This window comes from Anas acuta, chromosome W, assembly GCF_963932015.1.
Source record: "Anas acuta chromosome W, bAnaAcu1.1, whole genome shotgun sequence".
NCBI classification, from domain to species: domain Eukaryota; kingdom Metazoa; phylum Chordata; class Aves; order Anseriformes; family Anatidae; genus Anas; species Anas acuta.
In genome coordinates this window covers 13,709,734-13,728,255 of record NC_089016.1, presented here as the reverse complement: position 1 = coordinate 13,728,255, position 18,522 = coordinate 13,709,734, and the positions used below count along the sequence as shown (strand labels likewise).

At 45.6% G+C, this 18,522-nt stretch overlaps 1 protein-coding gene across 14 annotated transcripts in view; it reads right to left on the bottom strand.

Moving 5' to 3' along the window:
* The window catches only part of LOC137846960 (kinesin-like protein KIF2A), a 170,854-nt gene that overhangs the window by 96,732 nt on the left and 55,600 nt on the right, over positions 1 to 18,522 (bottom strand). For all 14 annotated transcript variants that reach the window (XR_011090678.1, XR_011090677.1, XR_011090679.1 and 11 more), the window contains one exon: positions 6,903 to 6,997. Coding sequence is in view for 11 of the 14 variants with exons in the window: in XM_068665087.1 (XP_068521188.1) it covers positions 6,903 to 6,997 (95 nt within the window). In the remaining 3 variants the exon portion in view is untranslated. The remainder of the gene's footprint in view (positions 1 to 6,902; positions 6,998 to 18,522) is intronic.

Below are 18,522 nucleotides of genomic sequence, written 5' to 3'. Positions count from 1 at the left end.
GTTGTGCATGGAGCTGAGACATCTCACTGTGACATCTCATAATGACCCTTGGAACCATGCATTGTCACAGTATAGTGCAAGTGTTGGAACATCTCAAAACAAAAAGGACCTAAATCTCACTACTTCAGTTTTACATGTAAACAAAATATTTTCAAAAGATGAATGGAGTTGTAATGATTCTCTTTGGATGGCTGATCTCCAAGCCACTTCAGGCCAGACAATACAAATCAGTTGCCGAATAACTAATGGGTCTACTTACAATAGGCCGACTGAAATTAAGACAATTTATGCTGATTCTTCCAGACCCAAAAATTATAGTACTGATTGTAACAAAATAACTGAACCAAATTCCGACTGTTGGCACAATTTTACTTTCACCAAACCTATAATCATGTACCATCTTTGGGGTTACAGAGACACCAAATTACTATTTGAATTTATGATCGTTACAGCAACATCTATGTCAACTGCAAAGGGTAAGAAGTCTCTGCCCCCACAGATGTTTGAAATTGTACCAACTCTGCCTCCCATTAATCTAACTCCTTCCATCTTCAACACAGGTCCTTACCTAATTAAATATGTGGGCCAATAAAAGGTTCTCTTTAACCCTAGCTGGTATCTAAAAAGGGTAGAGCTAGTGCTGCGCATTAATATCTCAGAAATCAACTCAAGATTTACCACCTTTTTGAGAACTGCCTACACCAGCTGGTTATCAGGGTTACATGGACGTTCTCTGAAACAATCTCAGCGCATGCCACGAGATGCCACTGGATTATTGGGAACAGGAATAGGTATATTAAATAGCATTGATGCCAAGGTCCTAATGAGTAGAATAACTGCTACTACAGATGACCTAAGGAAATTGGAACGACTGATAAAATCACCCTTATCGGCCTTAGGAGCAAGCCAATGGCTCCTATCAGACATTTTACCCCACTGGAAACAAATTGAAGAAAATGATAATCAATTAATTGTAAATACCCTCGGAAAAACCCAAGGTGATACTTCCCTTGCCTTGAGTTGTATCCAAGTGCATTTATGGATACAGTCTGTAGCAGCACCTATTATTAGAGAGGGAGGAACCTTACCCATTGAAATTTGAAAATTCATAGAATCATAGAATCATAGAATGGCGGCTTGGGTTGGAAAGGACCTCAAAGATCATCTATTTCTAACCCCCCTGCCATAGACAGGGACGCCACCCACTAGATCAGGTTGCTCTGATTTATTGATTTGGGATAATGCTTCAGAATTTGAAGAAGAGTTTGAAGCATGATGGCAATTAGTCAACTTTACCTATTATGCAGAAAGTGATAAATTTATTGCCTTTATACTTACCATAAGCAATGCCACAGTATACAATATATATCCAATTATTGCATTAGGACTCAATCATAATGAAACTATACTCTATCCTAAGGAGCATAAACTATGGGCCCATCGAAAGGGAGGAAAGTGGCAGATGATTGATGTAAATGCATGTATTGTGTGCAAACAAAAAGGCTTCATTTGTGAAAGTAACACTCTCGAAGCCCAAGACATCTGCCTTGACACTGAACAAAACATTTGTCACTTTGAGATATATCCCAATGAAACCCCTGAAACTGTACTTGTATATATTGGAAAAGGCTGTTTGCATGAGAACCCATTGTGATTCTATAGTCATAGATAATACTACTGTAGATACAAGTAATCACTCGAATGTTTGTGTTTGTAATTTTACCAAAATTCTAGGATGTGATTTTAGTTACTCAGCTTCCGTCACCTCTTACCAACTTATTACATCCAGTTATACTCTACTTCATGACCTGCTGCCTACCCCTATTGGTATTAACCTTACACTGGTGAAGAAACTACTACAACAGTTGCTGAAACACGTGCAGGAAAATGAACAAAAGACTCTGATTACTGTCCATCATGATATAGAAAAAGTACATCAAGTGTTGGAAGGAGTGAAGGATGAAAAACACTGTTGGTGGGACACTTTGTTTTGATGATTGCCAACTGCCACAGGAATCTTCAACAAGATGCTTCACCCTGTTTTTGTTTTATTAATACTCACTGTATTGTGTTTCATATTGACAGTATCCCTGTATGTCAAACTTTGGATTATGATGAAACGTATGTTTCATCTAGTATCCCTACAAGATGTACATATACTCGATAACCCTCATCACAAGGACATATGTGATACACCCGATACATTCCAAATGTCCTGAATCTTGAGTGACTATAGTCATGGGGTGGATGGTGTGGAATAATTGCCTGAGGTGACTTAGAAATTAACTTATATTATAATATCAGAACACACCTCCATCCCAAAGGCTACCCGCCTCCAAGGTGTAACCATGCCTCACTGAGCTTGCTCTTTAATTTTTTTTCTAGTCTATACCTTTAAAAACAAAGCAAGAAGATTTCGCACCAATCATAACAAATGTATGTGTGACTAGTATCATTCAAGCTCCACCTAAAAGACAGAAAATTATATAAATTAGCTTCAGGGAGAGAAGATGTTAGGGAAGATACCATCGCGAAAGATACCTTCTGTGTTCTGGGGTCAGTCGACAGGCTGAGTCTGTCTTCTCCTCCACTGGAAAGCATTTGAGTAAGATTCGTACACTTGGTTATGCCAAGTGCCTCCCCAGGAAACTTAGAAATCTCTATAGAGTCTCTTTATATCTTTTAACGCATTTGTAGCCAGGCTGTGTTACTCATAATTTTGGGATTTGCACGTGCTTTACAGACAGTGAATTTATCACCAGCAATCCAAAGAACCTGTGAACATGTTGCTTTAATGAATTGCACAACTGACCAATCTAGCCGTGGTAATTCTCATTGAATGTGACCAAACTCTTTAAGTGTGGCCATGGTAGTTCATGGAATGCGACTAGACTGAGGGTATATTATGTTATTTGTGCATCTGTACTCATAGAATCATAGAATATCCCGAGTTGGAAGGGACCTATAAGAATCATTGAGTCCAACTGCTGGCACCACATAGGTCTACCCAAAAATTCAGACCATATACGTCTTCCCAGGTCATTACTGCCAATGAATTGGCATACAACAACAGTGCGCTCCGTACAAATTTCTGCCACATGGGTCGTGTGCACTTGACTTCATCTGGATCTCTGGGAATCTGTTCATTGTTGTGAGAAATATCCCAATAATTTTCTAAGACAGGGTCTCTTGTGAAGCTGATTTATTCACAATTGCAATGGCAGGTGTCCTGCAAGGAGGGGTGTGCAGCAGAAGTGTATCGTAGCCCTATATCCCCTATTACCCGATGCTTGATTCCTCACTGGCTGAGTACTATAGGTTCACAACCTACCCGACGCTTGTTACTATGCCCTGTATGTGCAGTTTTATATGACTAACATTCCCTGTGCAATCGCTTTTAAATATGCAAAGTTAGTGGAATTTTACACTGCAAAAACATAACTTTAATTCTTACAGTTCCCCCTTCGTCTTTTCTTACTCCTATTGTTGGTTTTGAACCTCTTCACATCCCCCACTCGAGTTTTTCCAACATTAGGGCACAATATTTTTCTTCGGATGTCATGGGAGATGACAGCCTCTGCCAAGAACATACATTTTTGATATGTCATACAAGGAATAATACAAGGAATAAGCAAGCAGATCAAAATACACAGTACTATTATTACTAGAATACTAACAAATAGTTGCTTGAGCCAATCCCATCCAGGCAACCACGAGGTCAATTTTTCCCAAATGTCTCTAAATCCCCACGAAGTGTCGTCTTGGGCCACCTCATGTAAGACCTTGGTTTTCTCCCAAATATTTCTGAGATCAGTCTCAATTCGCCCCGTTTGGTCTACATACATACAGGAACTGGCAAGCTGCAAGTTGCAAAGTGCAAGGCCAGTAATAAATCCAGTACCAGTAGATTCTGGAATACCATCTTTAACAGACTTGTCACCTCCTCTTGCAGTGCCTGGATCGCATCTAGAGTGCTATTTTCTAATTCTTTGACTACAGCTGAGATATTCACAATGTCTTTTTCTAATTCATTCACCCCTAACCAAGGGAAAAACCACCTCACAAAACTTTGAAACGCTATTCCTCTCTCCACTAGAGGAAGTCCTCTTGATTCTGGGTAGGTGGGTCCCAAGGACGCCTGTGCTTTGGCTTTGAATATCCTCAACAATGGTTACGTTTGGAATTATTGCCCCCAGGGTGCAAGCTCCCTTCCATCCTAGGGGCAACACCTACCGGGCCCTATTACCACATAGCCAATACCACCCTTTGTAGTTCGGGACTGGTCATCCAGTTACCAAATGATTCCCGCGCGGTTTTTGGTGTGCATTATATATATTATCACTCCTGTAATTACCACATTCGGAACAATATGAATAATTTCCTACATCACAGGTAACATTTCCACACCTAGGTTCAGTATTACTGCTCTCTGAATTTCCATCAGTATTTTTTAAAAGACACCTTTGATAACAAGTTATATTGTAACCAGGATTACGTGTAGGAAGCTCAACTTCAAAATCTATTCTCTTCCAGGGCTGGGCAAAATCCATCGCTTTTAGAGATCTAGAGAATCCAGAGACGATTGCTGCTGGTAACAGAATAGCAAAGACAAGGGCTTTTTAGTATTCCTAGGCATCTGTTTGCAAATCCAACAGTTATTTTCATAGAATCATATAATAACCCGAGTTGGAAGGGACCCATAAGGATCACCGAGTCCAACTCTTGGCCTCACACAGGTCTACCCAAAAATTCAGACCATATGACTAAGAGCACAGTCCAAATACTTTGTAAACTCTGACAGGCTTGGTGCTGTGACTACTTCCCTGTGGAGCCTGTTCCAGTGTGCGACAAAACTCTCAGTTAAGAACCTCTTCCTAAAATCCAGCCTGAACCTCCCCTGTCACAGCTTGACACCATTCCCTTGGGTTCTATCATTGGTCATTAAAGAGAATAGATAAGTGCCTGCCCCTCCACTACCCCTCACAAGGAAGCTGTAGGCTGCGATGAGGTCTCCCCTCAGCCTCCTCTTCTCCAGGCTGAACAGGCTAAGTGCCCTCATCCACTCCTCATACGTCTTCCCCTCTAGGCCCTTCACCATCTTTGTAGCCCTTCTCTGGACGGTCTCCAATAGTTTCACATCCTTTTTGTACTGTGGTGCCCAAAACTGCACACAGTACTCGAGGTGAGGCCGTGCCAGCACAGAGTAGAGCAGGACAATCACTTCCCTCGACCGACTAGCGATGCCATGCTTGATGTACCCCAGGATACGCTTGGCCCTCCTGGCTGCCAGGGCACACTGCTGGCTCATGTTCAGCTTGCTGTCAACCACAACCCCCAGATCACTCTCTGCGGGGCTGCTCTCCAGCGTCTCGTCGCCCAGTCTGTACATATAGCCAGGGTTGCCCCGTCCCAGGTGCGGGACCCGGCACTTGCTCGTGTTAAACTTGATGTGTTTGGTGATTGCCCAGCTCTCCAATATGTCCAGATCTCTCTGCTAGGCCTTTCCATCCTCAACAGAGTCAACAACTCCTCCAAGTTTAGTATCGTCAGCAAATTTGCTCAAAACACCTTCTAGTCCTACATCCAAATCGTTTATAAAAACATTGAAGAGGACTGGCCATAAAATGGAGCCCTGGGGGACCCCACTAGTGACCATCAGCCAGCCTGATGAGGCCCCATTTACGACAACCCTTTGAGCCCTGCCTGTCAGCCAATTGCTCACCCATCGTAGGATGCTTTTGTCTAGCTGTATGCTGGACATTTTGTCCAGTAGGATCCTATGGGAAACTGTGTCAAAAGCTTTACTGAAATCCAAAAAGATCACATCAGATGGTTTCCCCTGATCGACTAGACAGGTGACTTTATCGTAAAAGGAAATCAAATTTGTTAGGCAGGACCTTCCCCTCGTGAACCCATGTTGGCTGGGACCAATGACTGCATTGTCCCCCAGGTGCGCTTCAGTAACTTCATGGATCATCTTCTCCATAATTTTACCAGGCCCTGATGTGAGACTGACAGGCCTGTAGCTGCCAGGGTCCTCTTTCTTGCCCTTCTTTAAAATTGGCGCAACATTTGCCAGCTTCCAGTCTACTGGGACCTCTCCAGATTCCCAAGACCATTGAAAAATAATTGAGAGAGGTCCTGTGATGACGTCAGCCAGCTCTCTAAGTACCCTGGGATGAATCCCATCCGGACCCATGGACTTGTATGGATCCAGGTGGAGCAGCAAATCCCGCACACATTCAGGGTTTGCTGGGGGTTTATCATTCCCACCATCATGGTCCTCCAGCTCAGGGTACCCAGGGTCCCAAAGTCCATCATCTGCGTTGAAGACGGAGGCAAAGAAGGCATTAAACATCTCTGCTTTGCCTATGTCCTTGTTTGTGAGATGACCATCCTCATCAAGTAGGGAACCTATGTTTTCTCTGGTCCTCCTCTTTCTGTTCACATATTTAAAAAAAAAAAAATATCATCTCCCACAGAGACAATAAATAAATAAGCTAGCACTTGAATTCCTCAATAAAACAAATACAAAAGGATTTCTAATTAGCTGTCCTGCTAATTCCTGTCTGAACTCCAAGTCATTCTCCCTCTCAAAAATTTGATTTTTCTACTTATAAAAAGGGAATAACAATGTCAGCCTTTGTAATCTAGTTCACAATCAATAGATGAAAAGCACTGTTTATAAGCTATGATAAAGTGCTCAGAAAGGCAAATTTAATACAACAGAAGACAATGCTTGCCCAACAGCTCCTATTCCAAATAGTCTGTAAACAAAGAATAATGAAGTAAATTAGGATTTATATTATCTCTTTGTTTCCAGTTCAAATTCCAAAGCAACATTCATAGAGACTACACTGTCTTTTTTAAATAGAAAGGTTTTAAAATAGTTAAAAGTTTACCTCTTTGCCTTTAGTATCTCCATTTTCAAACCATTCAACAGTTACACTTTCATTATCTTCATTTAGGGATGTTACCATAGCTTGGTGAATTCGGCCTAGAAATGAAACACATATGAATATTTATTAATCAGATGAAATTCCAGAAGTTATTTGAATTGCTGTATGCAGAGAGGCAGGAAGAAGAAGGTTTAAAAAAAAAAAAAAAAAGGGAATAAATAAAAGATGGTTCCTGGCCACATACTGTAAACTGGCATAGATGTGATCCATTAGCTGAGGCTCTAATGAAAGAGTGCCCAAGTGAAAAAAATCAAGAAACAGAAAATTGAGTGGTATGTAAGAAAAATACCATGTGAAATCCATGCCACTTAAAAACTCTTTTTTTTTTTTTCTTTTTTTTTTCTTTTTTTTTTCTTTTTTTTCTTTTTTTTTTGTGTCAGAAGTTTTGATAACATTTCCAAGACCACTATTCTTTCATGGACAGGAAAGTTTACTGTGGTGCGCTCTACAAAGGCTTTTTTGTCTCCTTTCTAGGACAATACAACATTAAATGTCCTGACATTGGAGTAAATCTCCCTAAAATTATATTCAGTTGGTAATTCAGCTAAAACCAAATTTCCTGCAACAATAATAAAAATCATCACTTTATCAAACATCACTAACATAAATTCTTAGAATCCCATTGTTAAGACTTCTCCAGTGAAAGACATCAAGCCAGCAAGCCCCCATAAAGAAGAACAAACCCAGTAAACTTCCAGTAGGAGTACAGATTTTTCTTACTAAATATGAAGTATAATTCATTTTTTAAAATATCCTCTATCACACTTTATCGTATTTTCTAGGCATGGTAGCAAGGAGTGATTAGAAGAGCAGAGCAGCCATGTGCTGACACAAAAAGATCAAGATCCAAGTGTCACAATGAGTTCACATCCATGCTTTGCACTAATACCAAAATCTAGACTTTCTGAAGAATACAAGTCCAATGGAACTGCTCCTCTGATACTCTATTTTAAGGAGCCATAGAACAAGCAATCCCTTACGTTGTTGCATTTCAGAGGGAAACATGCATGATATGGTAGAAATGAACTTTAAATAATGTTTTATTTTTATCAACTCCCAAAAAGGGAAATATATATATATATACATATATATATAAAACTCTTATATATATAAAACTGTCTTTATCTCAACCCACAGGCTTCATTTTTTGTCTGATTCTCTCCCCCCATCCCAGAGAGGGAGGGGGAGCGAATGCCTGTGTGTGGCCTGCCCTATTATTATCGACCCTGTGCAAGGCACTGGGTTGTGGCAGCCACATGACTGCAAGCTTCTACAAGCTCGAAAAATGGTTTTGGACTATGGATTACAATCCCAGGCAGCTCGACAGATAATTCAATGCATTTTTCAGGCAAAACCAATGTGTCCACTTGACTATCGAAACTTGGCGTGTGTCGTGGTTTAGCCCGGCCAGCAGCTAAACACCACGCAGCCGTTCGCTCACCCTCCCCCCTCCCTCTCTGGGACGGGGGAGAGAAATGGAAAGTGAAGCCTGTGAGTTGAGATAAAGACAGTTTAATAAGACAGGAAAATAATAATAACGATAATAATAAAATAATAATAATAATAATAATACAATGGTGATAATAGTACTACTAATAATAATATGTACAAACAAGTGATGCACAATGCAATTGCTCACCACTCGCTGACCGATGCCCAGCCTAACCCCGAGCAGTCCGGCCCCCTCCCCCGGCTAGCCACCCCTATATATTGTTTAGCATGACGTCAGATGGTATGGAATACCCCTTTGGCTAGTTTGGGTCACCTGTCCTGGGTCTGTCCCCTCCCAGCTCTTACTGCACCCCCAGCCTGCCCGTTGGCAGGACAGAGCAAGAAACTGAGATGTCCTTGGCTTAGTATAAGCACAGCTCTGCAACAATTAAAACATCGGGGTGTTATCAGCACTCTTCTCATCCTAAGCCAAAACACAGCATTCCACCGGCTACTAGGAAGAAAATTAATTCTGTTCTAACTGAAACCAGGACAGCGTGCTTATTGTTAACTCCTTCCCCACTGTTATTGTCTGAAAGGGAATGTTTACAGTTACCACAGGGGAAGCAGGTCAACTGCGTCAACCGGGGGACCCTCTGTATGGGATTACTGCAGAGCTGTTAACAGGGATGGGTCCTTATCTCAATACCCAGATTCAGTTGCAGTTCCCTGCGATTATTCACCAAACAGCTGCGCAGCTCGCACTGAGGGCTCTTCTTAGTCGCCCAGGGGAAAAGAAAGCACCTCCATTCACATCTGTAGAACACGCCCCTGGGGAACTATATGCTAAATTTATCGATCAGTCCAGGCAACCAGATGTGGTGGCGCAGAACTGTCAAAGATTTTCTTTTACGGTACCTTCCATTAACAAACAACCCCGGCAAAGCACTATGAATGGCTAGTGCTCCTACAGGGGATGAGGAATTCCCCTACATTATGTCAATTATATGTGGCCTGGGCACTACAACCAATTCGGACAGCGTGGTGTGACGTAATTATTTACCATTATATGGATAACATTCGGTTTGGTAGGCCAGAATGCTTCCAGGACTCAGATTTAAAGTTTATTTGGGATACTTTGGAAGCAAAAGGGTTGAAGATAGCCCCAGAGAAGGTTCAACAGAAACAGCCATGGCTATACTTGGGATGGCAAATATCAGACTCTACTATTCGTCCCCAGATAGGTGATATAACTGTGGTGTTACATAATTTGATAAATGTACAAATGTTCCTGGATAATATTCAGTGGGGTTGCCACATTGTATGGATTACGAATGACAACTTAGCTATATTACTACCTTTATTGCAGGGCAGGAGTGCAGAGCCGCAGATTACAATACCAAATGACCACCGGCAGGCTCTTTCACAAATAGCTTCTAAGGTTGCAGCCGGCACTGCTTGCAGACATATAGCAGACGTTGCACTCTCTTTCCTAATTAGCAATCATGTGTCTCATCCATTTGCGGTGATTGGTCAGTGGCAAAAAGAAAAGGGGGAGAGTAAGGGACGACAAAGACAGAAACGGTATCAGGAGGATGCCACTGACACTAACAGCATGGGTAATAGGAGTAGTATAAGTGACACAGGTGATGGCAAGTGTGGAATGATAGGGCAGCATTGTCGAGTTCTGGAATGGATTTTCCTACAGATTCAGCCAAAAACGAGTGTTCCATATTCTCCCACGGGCCAAGTGATGGTTGAATGATCACACCAGGTTTTTAAGGAACACTTAGTGAGATTAAAAGAGATCAAGAACATCGATGAGCGATTGTCCGAGGCATTGGGTGTCTTGAATCACTTATCTTTGACTAGTGACCGAGAAGACCCTCCTGCGAGTATTCATTTTCAAACAATACATATAGCAGCACCAAATGTGTTACCACAAATAAGAATGAATTACTGAGATCATGCTACAGGAACTTGGAAAGGGCCATACGGGTACAGAAATACAATTAGCACCTGTGATTACAATGACATTGCTAGGCAGGGTTTAGGGGCTTATGTCACGGAGACAAGGGGTAACAACTATAGCATTTGGAACAATCGTACAGCTAATTGTATGGCCTTACCTCCTGATGTTTTTCTGATTTGCGGGGGTAGGGCCTAGCAAGGTATCCCTGTAAATGCTATCAGAGGTACATGTTACTTAGATAAACTCACTATATTTGCTCCTAGCTTATCAGTTGCGTGAGATAACCAGACATAAATGGGCATTGCTCGCACCGGGTTGCAATGATAATGTTGAATTGCTTGGTGTTGCAGCAAGAGCGGCATTGGCAATTTTAGTGCCAGGAGTGGCGTCTGCGGCCGCACTTAACAACTTAGAAAAATTGGTATGCTGGGCCGAGAAGCAAGCCCATGCCACGACAGAGATAATTGAGGAGATGTTACCAGATCAAAATAGTCTGTGACATGTGATCTTACAGGATCGAGCTGCTATTGACTTCTTGCTTTTGGCTCAAGGGCATGGGTGTGAGGACTTTGAGGGAATGTGCTTTTTAAACCTTTTTGATCATAGTGAGTCAATTCACAAATCCATTACTTTCCTGAAAGAGCGCATGAGAAAGATTCAATATGATATCAACCCTTTCAATCAATGGCTCACTGATTTGTTTGAAACGATGCATAGATGGTTACTGGGATTAGTCAAAGAGGGATTAAGGATTCTGTTTGTTGTGGTGTTAATCATCATTGCGTGTTGTATTGTAATAAATGTGGTTAAAGGGTTACTTGCAAAACTGTCTGAGCCTGTTGCTGCCATCGGTGGGAGGCAGAGAAACTGCGTGCGGGAGGTGCAAGCAGGTGGATGACCTGGTCCGCATGGTGGCAGAACTCAAGGAGGAGGTGGAGAGGTTGAGGGATATCAGGGAATGCGAGCGGGAGATAGACTGGTAGAGCAACTCCCTGCAGGGCCTCAAGGACAGGTACCAGGGTGAGAATGGGGGTGGACCCCCTGCCCTGTCGCCATCGGGCAGAGGGAGGGGACCTGGGAGTTGAGGAGGAATGGAGACAGGTCCCTGCTCGACCTCACAGGCGATGCCCTCCCCTTCCGGCCCTGCCTTCCCAGGTGCCCTTACGCAACAGGTTTGAGGCCCTGGAGCTTAAGAGACCGGTGGGTGAGGATGAGGTAGGAAGCCTACCCAGGAGGATGCCTAGGGCGAGGAAGTCAACTCCACGCCTCAGGACTGCCTCCACCAAGACAGAAAGAAGGGTGATTGCTCTGGGAGACTCTCTTCTCAGGGGAACAGAGGGCCCTATTTGTTGGCCTGACCCTACCTGTAGGGAAGTCTGCTGCCTCCCTGGGGCCAGGGTCAGGGAAATTGCCAGGAAGCTTCCCAACCTGGTTTGCCCCTCTGACTATTATCCTCTTTTGATAGTCCAGGCTGGCAATGATGGCATTGAAGAGAGAAGCCTCAAGGCTATCAAACTGGACTTTAGGGGGCTGGGACAGTTAGTGGAGGGAGCGGGAGTACAGGTGGTGTTTTCGTCCATCCCTACGGTGGCAGGGAGGGGTACAGACAGGACACGGAAAGCCCACCTGATAAACACATGGCTCAGAGGCTGGTGCCAGCACAGAAATCTTGTTTTTTTTTTACCATGGGGCGCTTTACTTGGCACCCGGCCTGATGGCCGCAGACAGGTCCCTATCTCTAAGGGGAAAACGGATCCTGGGCCAGGAGCTGGCGGGGCTCATTGAGAGGGCTTTAAACTAGGTAAGAAGGAGGACGGGGCTGAAACAAGGCTTGTTAGAGCTGTGCCAGGGGGAACAATGGCAAGGCCAGGGGAGAAGGCAATGGCCCAACTGAAGTGCATCTACACCAATACACGCAGCATGAGTAACAAACAGGAGGAGCTGGAAGCCATCGTGCGGCAGGCAGGCTACGACTTTGTTGCCATCACAGAGACGTGGTGGGACCACTATCATGACTGGAGTGCTGCAATGCCTGGCTATAAGCTCTTCAGAAGGGACAGGCAGCAGAAGGGGTGGTGGTGTGGCTCTCTATATTAGAGAGTCTTTCGATGTTGTGGAACTCGAGGCTGGGAATGACAAGGTTGAGTCCCTTTGGGTTAGGATCAGTGGGAAGGCCAACAAGGCTAGCATCCTGGTCGGGGTCTGTTATAGACCGCCGAACCAGGATGAGGAGACGGATGAGTTCTACAGGCAGCTGACAGAAGTTGCGAAATCGTCGGTGCTTGTTCTCGTGGGAGACTTCAACTTCCCTGACATATCCTGGAAACACAACATAGCCCAGAGAAAGCAGTCTAGGAGGTTTCTGGAGAGCATGAAAGATAGCTTCCTGACGCAGCTGGTTAGTGAGCCTACCAGGGGTGGTGCCCCGCTAGACCTTCTGTTCACAAACAGAGAAGGACTGGTGGGAGATGTGGTGGTCGGGAGCTGTCTTGGGCAGAGTGACCACGAAATGGTGGAGTTCTCTATTCTTGGCAAGGCCAGGAAGGGGACCAGTAAAACCGTTGTATTGGACTCCTGGAGGGCTGACTTTGAACTGTTCAGTACACTGGTTGGTAGAGTCCCTTGGGAGGCGGTTCTGAAGGGCAGAGGAGTCCAGGAAGGCTGGGTGCTCTTCAAGAAGGAAATCTTAATGGCACAGGAGCGGTCCGTCCCCACGTGCCCAAAGAGGAGCCGGCGTGGAAGAAGACCGGCCTGGCTCAACAGAGAGTTGCAGCTTGAGCTTAGGAGAAAAAAGAGGGTTTATGACCTTTGGAAAAAAGGGCGGGCCACTCAGAAGGACTATAAGGATGCTGTGAGGCAGTGCGGGGACAAAATTAGAAAGGTCAAAGCTCATCTGGAGCTCAATCTGGCTACTGCCATTAAAGACAAGAAAAAATGTTTTTACAAATACGTCAACGCAAAACGGAGTGTTGCAGGAAGAACAGCCAAAAACACGACAGACGCTAGTATGGTCAGATCATGCACCCTCTTTATTACCCGAATAGCCTGACTTTTATAGCAAACTTAACAGGGGCGGATAGTGTCTCACACAAGATTATTGGTCAAAAGCATTCAGACAATCAACTACATGAAAACAACCCCACCTACAAGAAAACAACCCCCTTGTGATTAGCAGTCACGTAGACCTTGTCCTTGAAGCTAACTACTGGCAATAATATTTTTCTAAATTCCTCAATTGGGCGATGTGGGAACACTGTCATGGGAACTTCTCATAGTCGCCCTGGTAGCTTGGTTTGCTCAGCTGCAGCAAGTCATGGGATCTTTGCTGTTTAAAAAATCCCTCAACAACGGAGGACTAAGGAGAATCTCCATCCTTTACTGGATGCGGGGGGGTAACCTAGTTACAAAAGATGAGGAAAAAGCCGAGGTGCTTAATGCCTTCTTTGCCTCAGTCTTTAGCGGCAATACCGGTTGTTCTCTGGATACCCAGTACCCTGAGCTGGCGGAAGGGGATGGGGAGCAGAATGTGGCCCTCACTATCCACGAGGAAATGGTTGGTGACCTGCTACGGCACTTGGATGTGCGCAAGTCGATGGGGCTGGATGGGATCCACCCGAGGGTACTGAGACAACTGGCAGAGGAGCTGACCAAGCCGCTTACCATCATTTATCAGCGGTCCTGGCTATCGTGGGAGGTCCCAGTTGACTGGCAGCTAGCAAACATGACGCCCATCTAGAAGAAGGGCCAGAGGGCAGACCCGGGGAACTACAGGCCTGTCAGTTTGACCTCAGTGCCAGGGATGCTCATGGAGCAGATTATCTTGAGAGTCATCACACGGCACTCACAGGGCAAGCAGGCGATCAGGCCCAGTCAGCAGGGGTTTATGGAAGGCAGATCCTGCTTGAGGAGCCTGATCTCCTTCTATGACAAAATGACGCGCTTGGTGGATGAGGGAAAGGCTGTGGATGTGGTCTACCTTGACTTCAGCAAGGCTTTTGATACCGTTTCCCACAGGATTCTCCTCAAGAAACTGGCTGCTCATGGCTTGGACTGGCATGCGCTTTGTTGGGTTAGAAACTGGATGGATAGCCGGGCCCAAAGAGTTGTGGTAAATGGAGTCAAATCCAGTTGGAGGCCGGTCACTAGTGGCATCCCCCAGGGCTCAGTGCCGGGGCCGGTCCTCTTTAATATCTTCATCGATGATCTGGATGAGGGCATTGAGTGCACCCTCAGTAAGTTCGCAGATGACACCAAGTTAGATGTGTGTGTCGATCTGCTCGAGAGTAGGAAGGCTCTGCAGGAGGATCTGGATAGGCTACACCGATGGGCTGAGGCCAACTGCATGAAGTTCAACAAGGCCAAGTGCCGGGTCCTGCACCTGGGGCGCGATAACCCCAGGCAGAGCTACAGGCTGGGAGATGAGTGGCTGGAAAGCTGACTGTCGGAGAAGGACCTCTGAGTATTGGTTGATAGTCAGCTGAATGTGAGCCAGCAGTGTGCTCAGGTGGCCAAGAAGGCCAACGGCATCCTGGCTTGTATAAGAAGCAGTGTGGTCAGCAGGTCTAGGGAAGTGATTGTCCCCCTGTACTCGGATCTGGTGAGGCCGCACCTCGAGTACTGTGTTCAGTTTTGGCCCCTTGCTACAAGAAGGACATCGAGGTGCTCGAGCGAGTCCAGAGAAGGGGGACTGTTATAAATGGCTCAGGATTCAAATTAGGATTAAATAAAAAAATAGGATTTATTGAAAGAATATAAAGGAATAGAGGTAAGCAAACAGCGCTGGGTGCACCGGGAGTCTCCGCTCCACCAGGACGCACACCAGTTACATCAAGCAGCTGATTTTTATGCTCCTAGACTAATACATATTCATTACTACTTCTAAAAAAATAGATTATTATAATTAGCTTCCGGGGTCCAGTCCCTCCTACTGGAGCATGCTCATCAGTCTCCTCTGGGGGTCTCTAGGGGTCTTTCATGCTGAAGGCTCGTAGTCTTCCTCTCACCTTTGTACTCACTCGGCACTATTCCAAGTTTATGGAACACTTTCTGCAGGTCTTGTCTCCCAACCGTCCTTCAGCTTCTTTTTCCTTCCTCTTAATCTCTTGGCCCCCTGGCCAGATACCAAAGATCCACATAGTATCCCATAACAGTCACTAGTTGTTATCAGTTGTTCTGAAACTCCCAGACATCAAACACAAACAGCTTTCTTATTTGACGCTTCACGAGTAATTAAAACATTCTTCCCCAGCCATTCACAGACACATCTATAGCAGTGTTAAGTTAATCTCGAAGAAGACAGGAAAAAAGGCTGTAACTGTTAGAAATAGAAGTCCGGAATAACAAAAGCAAACAGGTTCATAAATTTAAGGAGTGTTTTCTGAAGACGTGATAAATTGACTAGAATGAGGGGGAGACTGGGACACACTGCATCTGTGGTTCAAGAACTAAATTGCCAGTGCAGGGCCCAGAGGCAGACAGGATTCAAACAGAATTGTTCTTTATGGACACGAATTGTTAACACATTCCTCACAGGGACGAAGCTGGTGAGGGGTCTGGAGAACAAGTCTTACGAGGAGCGGCTGAGGGAGCTGGGCTTGTTCAGCCTGGAGAAGAGGAGTATCGGGGTGATCTTATTGCTCTCTACAGTTACCTTAAAGGAGGCTGTAGCGAGGTGGGGATTGGTCTATTCTCCCACGTGCCTGGTGACAGGACGAGGGGGAATGGGCTAAAGTTGCACTAGGGACGATTTAGGTTGGATGTTAGGAAGAACTTTACCAAAAGGGTTGTTAGGCATTGGAATGGGCTGCTCAGGGAAGTGGTGGAGTCACCATCCCTGGAGGTCTTTAAAAGACGTTTAGATATAGAGTTTAATGATATGGTTTAGTGGAGGACTTGTTAGTGTTAGGTCAGAGGTTGGACTCGATGATCTTGAGGTCTCTTCCAAACTTGAAATTCTGTGATTCTGTGATGTATACATTGCTTCCACTGGACACCTGTTTAAGTATGAAACCCATCTTGGTCTGTATCTACCTGTCATTGTCTAGGTCTCCTCCACCTTGCATCTTCTGGAGAAACTGACTGCTCATGGCTTGGACAGTTGTACAGTTCACTGGGTAAAAGAATGGCTGGACAGCCCGGCTCAAAGAGTCATAGTGAATGGAGTTCAATCCAGTTTGCAGCCGGTCACCAGTGGTGTTCCCCAGGGCTCAGCATTGGGGACAGTTTGTTTAAAATTTTTATCAGTGATCTGAATGAGGTGATCAAGTGCACCCTCGGTAAATTTGGAGATTATACCAAGTTGGACAGGATTGTCCATCTGCTTGAGGGTAGGAAGGCTTTGCAAAGGGATCTGAATAGGCTAGATTGATGGGCTGAGTCCAATTGCATGACATTCAACAAGGCTAAATGCTGGGTGCTGCACTTGTGTCACAACAGCCCAATCCAGTGATATAGGCTCATGGAAGAGTGGATGGAAAGTTGCCCGGCAGAAAAGGACCTGGGGGTGCTGGTCGATAGACAGATGAACATGAGCCAGCAGTGTGACCAGGTGGCCAAGAAGGCCAATGGCCTCCTGACTAGGGAAGTGATTGTCCCTCTGTACGTGGCACTGGTGAGACTGCACCTTGAATACTGTGTTCAGTTTTGGGCCCCTCACTACAAGAAGGGTATATTGGATTTCCGTGGCAAGGGTTTGGTAGCGGGGGGCTGCAGGGGTGGCCTCTGTGAGAAGAGTCCAGAAGCTGCCCCATGTTAGATAAGAGCCAGTTCCAGCCAGCTCCAAAAGGGACCTGTCGCTGGCCAGAGCTGAGACAATGAGCAATGCTGGTTGCGCCTCTGTGAGAGCATATTTAAGAAAGGGAAAAACTGCTGTGCAACAGCAGCTGGGAGAGAGAGGAGTGAGAAACAGCCCTGCAGACACCAAGGTCAGTGCAGAAGGATGGCAGGAGGTGCTCCGGGTGCTGGAGCAGAAGTTCCCCTGTGGCCCATGGAGAGGACCTGAGAGACGTAGCTGTTCAGGCCTCTGGCTGCAGGGAGTGCCTGAGCCTGCCGCTGCCAGGGGAGGGCAACAGGAAGACCGCCTGTTTTCAGGTGGAAGATCTGCTCCTCATGGTGTCTGAGCTCAAGGAAGAGGTGGAGAGACTGAGGAGCAGCAGGGCGTGTGAGCAGAAGATGGACTGGTGGAGTAATTCCCTGGTGTGCCAGAGGGAAGGGTGCTGGGGAGATGCCCCCTAGAGGATGGTGGAACCCCTGCCCTGTTGCTATCAGGCAGAGGGAGAGGACCAAAAAGACAAGGAGGGTTGGAAGCAAGTCCCAGTTCAGCGTCGCAGGCAACCCCCCTCCCTCCCTTCCTACTTTGCTTCCCCAGGTGCCCCTCCGTAATAGGTTTGAGGCCCTGGATCTTGAAGGAGAGGTAGGTGAGGATGTGGTGGAAGGCCTGCCACGAGGTCACATCAGAAGAGGCAGCTGACACCATGCCTCAAGACCACCTCCAAAAATAAAGAAGGAAGGGTAATTGTAGTAGGAGATTCCCTTCTGAGAGGAACAGAGGGCCCAATATGCAGAGTCGACCCTCATCAAAGAGAAGTCTGTAGTCTAACTAGAGCCCAGATCAAGGCTATCACCAGGTCACTCCCCAACCTGGTGTGCTCAACAGAGTACTACCCACTACTGATCTTCCAGATAGGTGGGGAGGAAGCTGCATCCTGTAGTCTGAGGGGAATGAAGAAAGACTTCAAGGCCTTGGGACGGTTGGTGAAAGAGTCTGGAGCACAAGTCATTTTCTCTTCCCTCCTTCCATTCTGGGGTGATGACGTGGGACAGAATAGAAGGATCCGGTCCATAAATGATTGGCTATGTGACTGGTGCTACAGACAGGGATTTGGGTTCTTTGATAATGGCTGGTTTTATGAGACACCAGGCCTGACAGTAGTATGCGAGAAAAATTTATCTCACAGGGGCAAAAGGGTTCTGGGACAGGAATTAGCATGGCTCATTTGGAAAGCTTTAAACTAGATCTGAAGGGGGAGGGGGTTGTAGCTGGGCTTGCACCGGTGGGGCAGTGTCCTAGCAGTGATGAAGACCAGGAGGCCTCCCACCCCCTAAGGTGAAATTGGCATGCTCAGCTTGCTCCCTGAAGTGCCTGCACACCAATGCATGTAG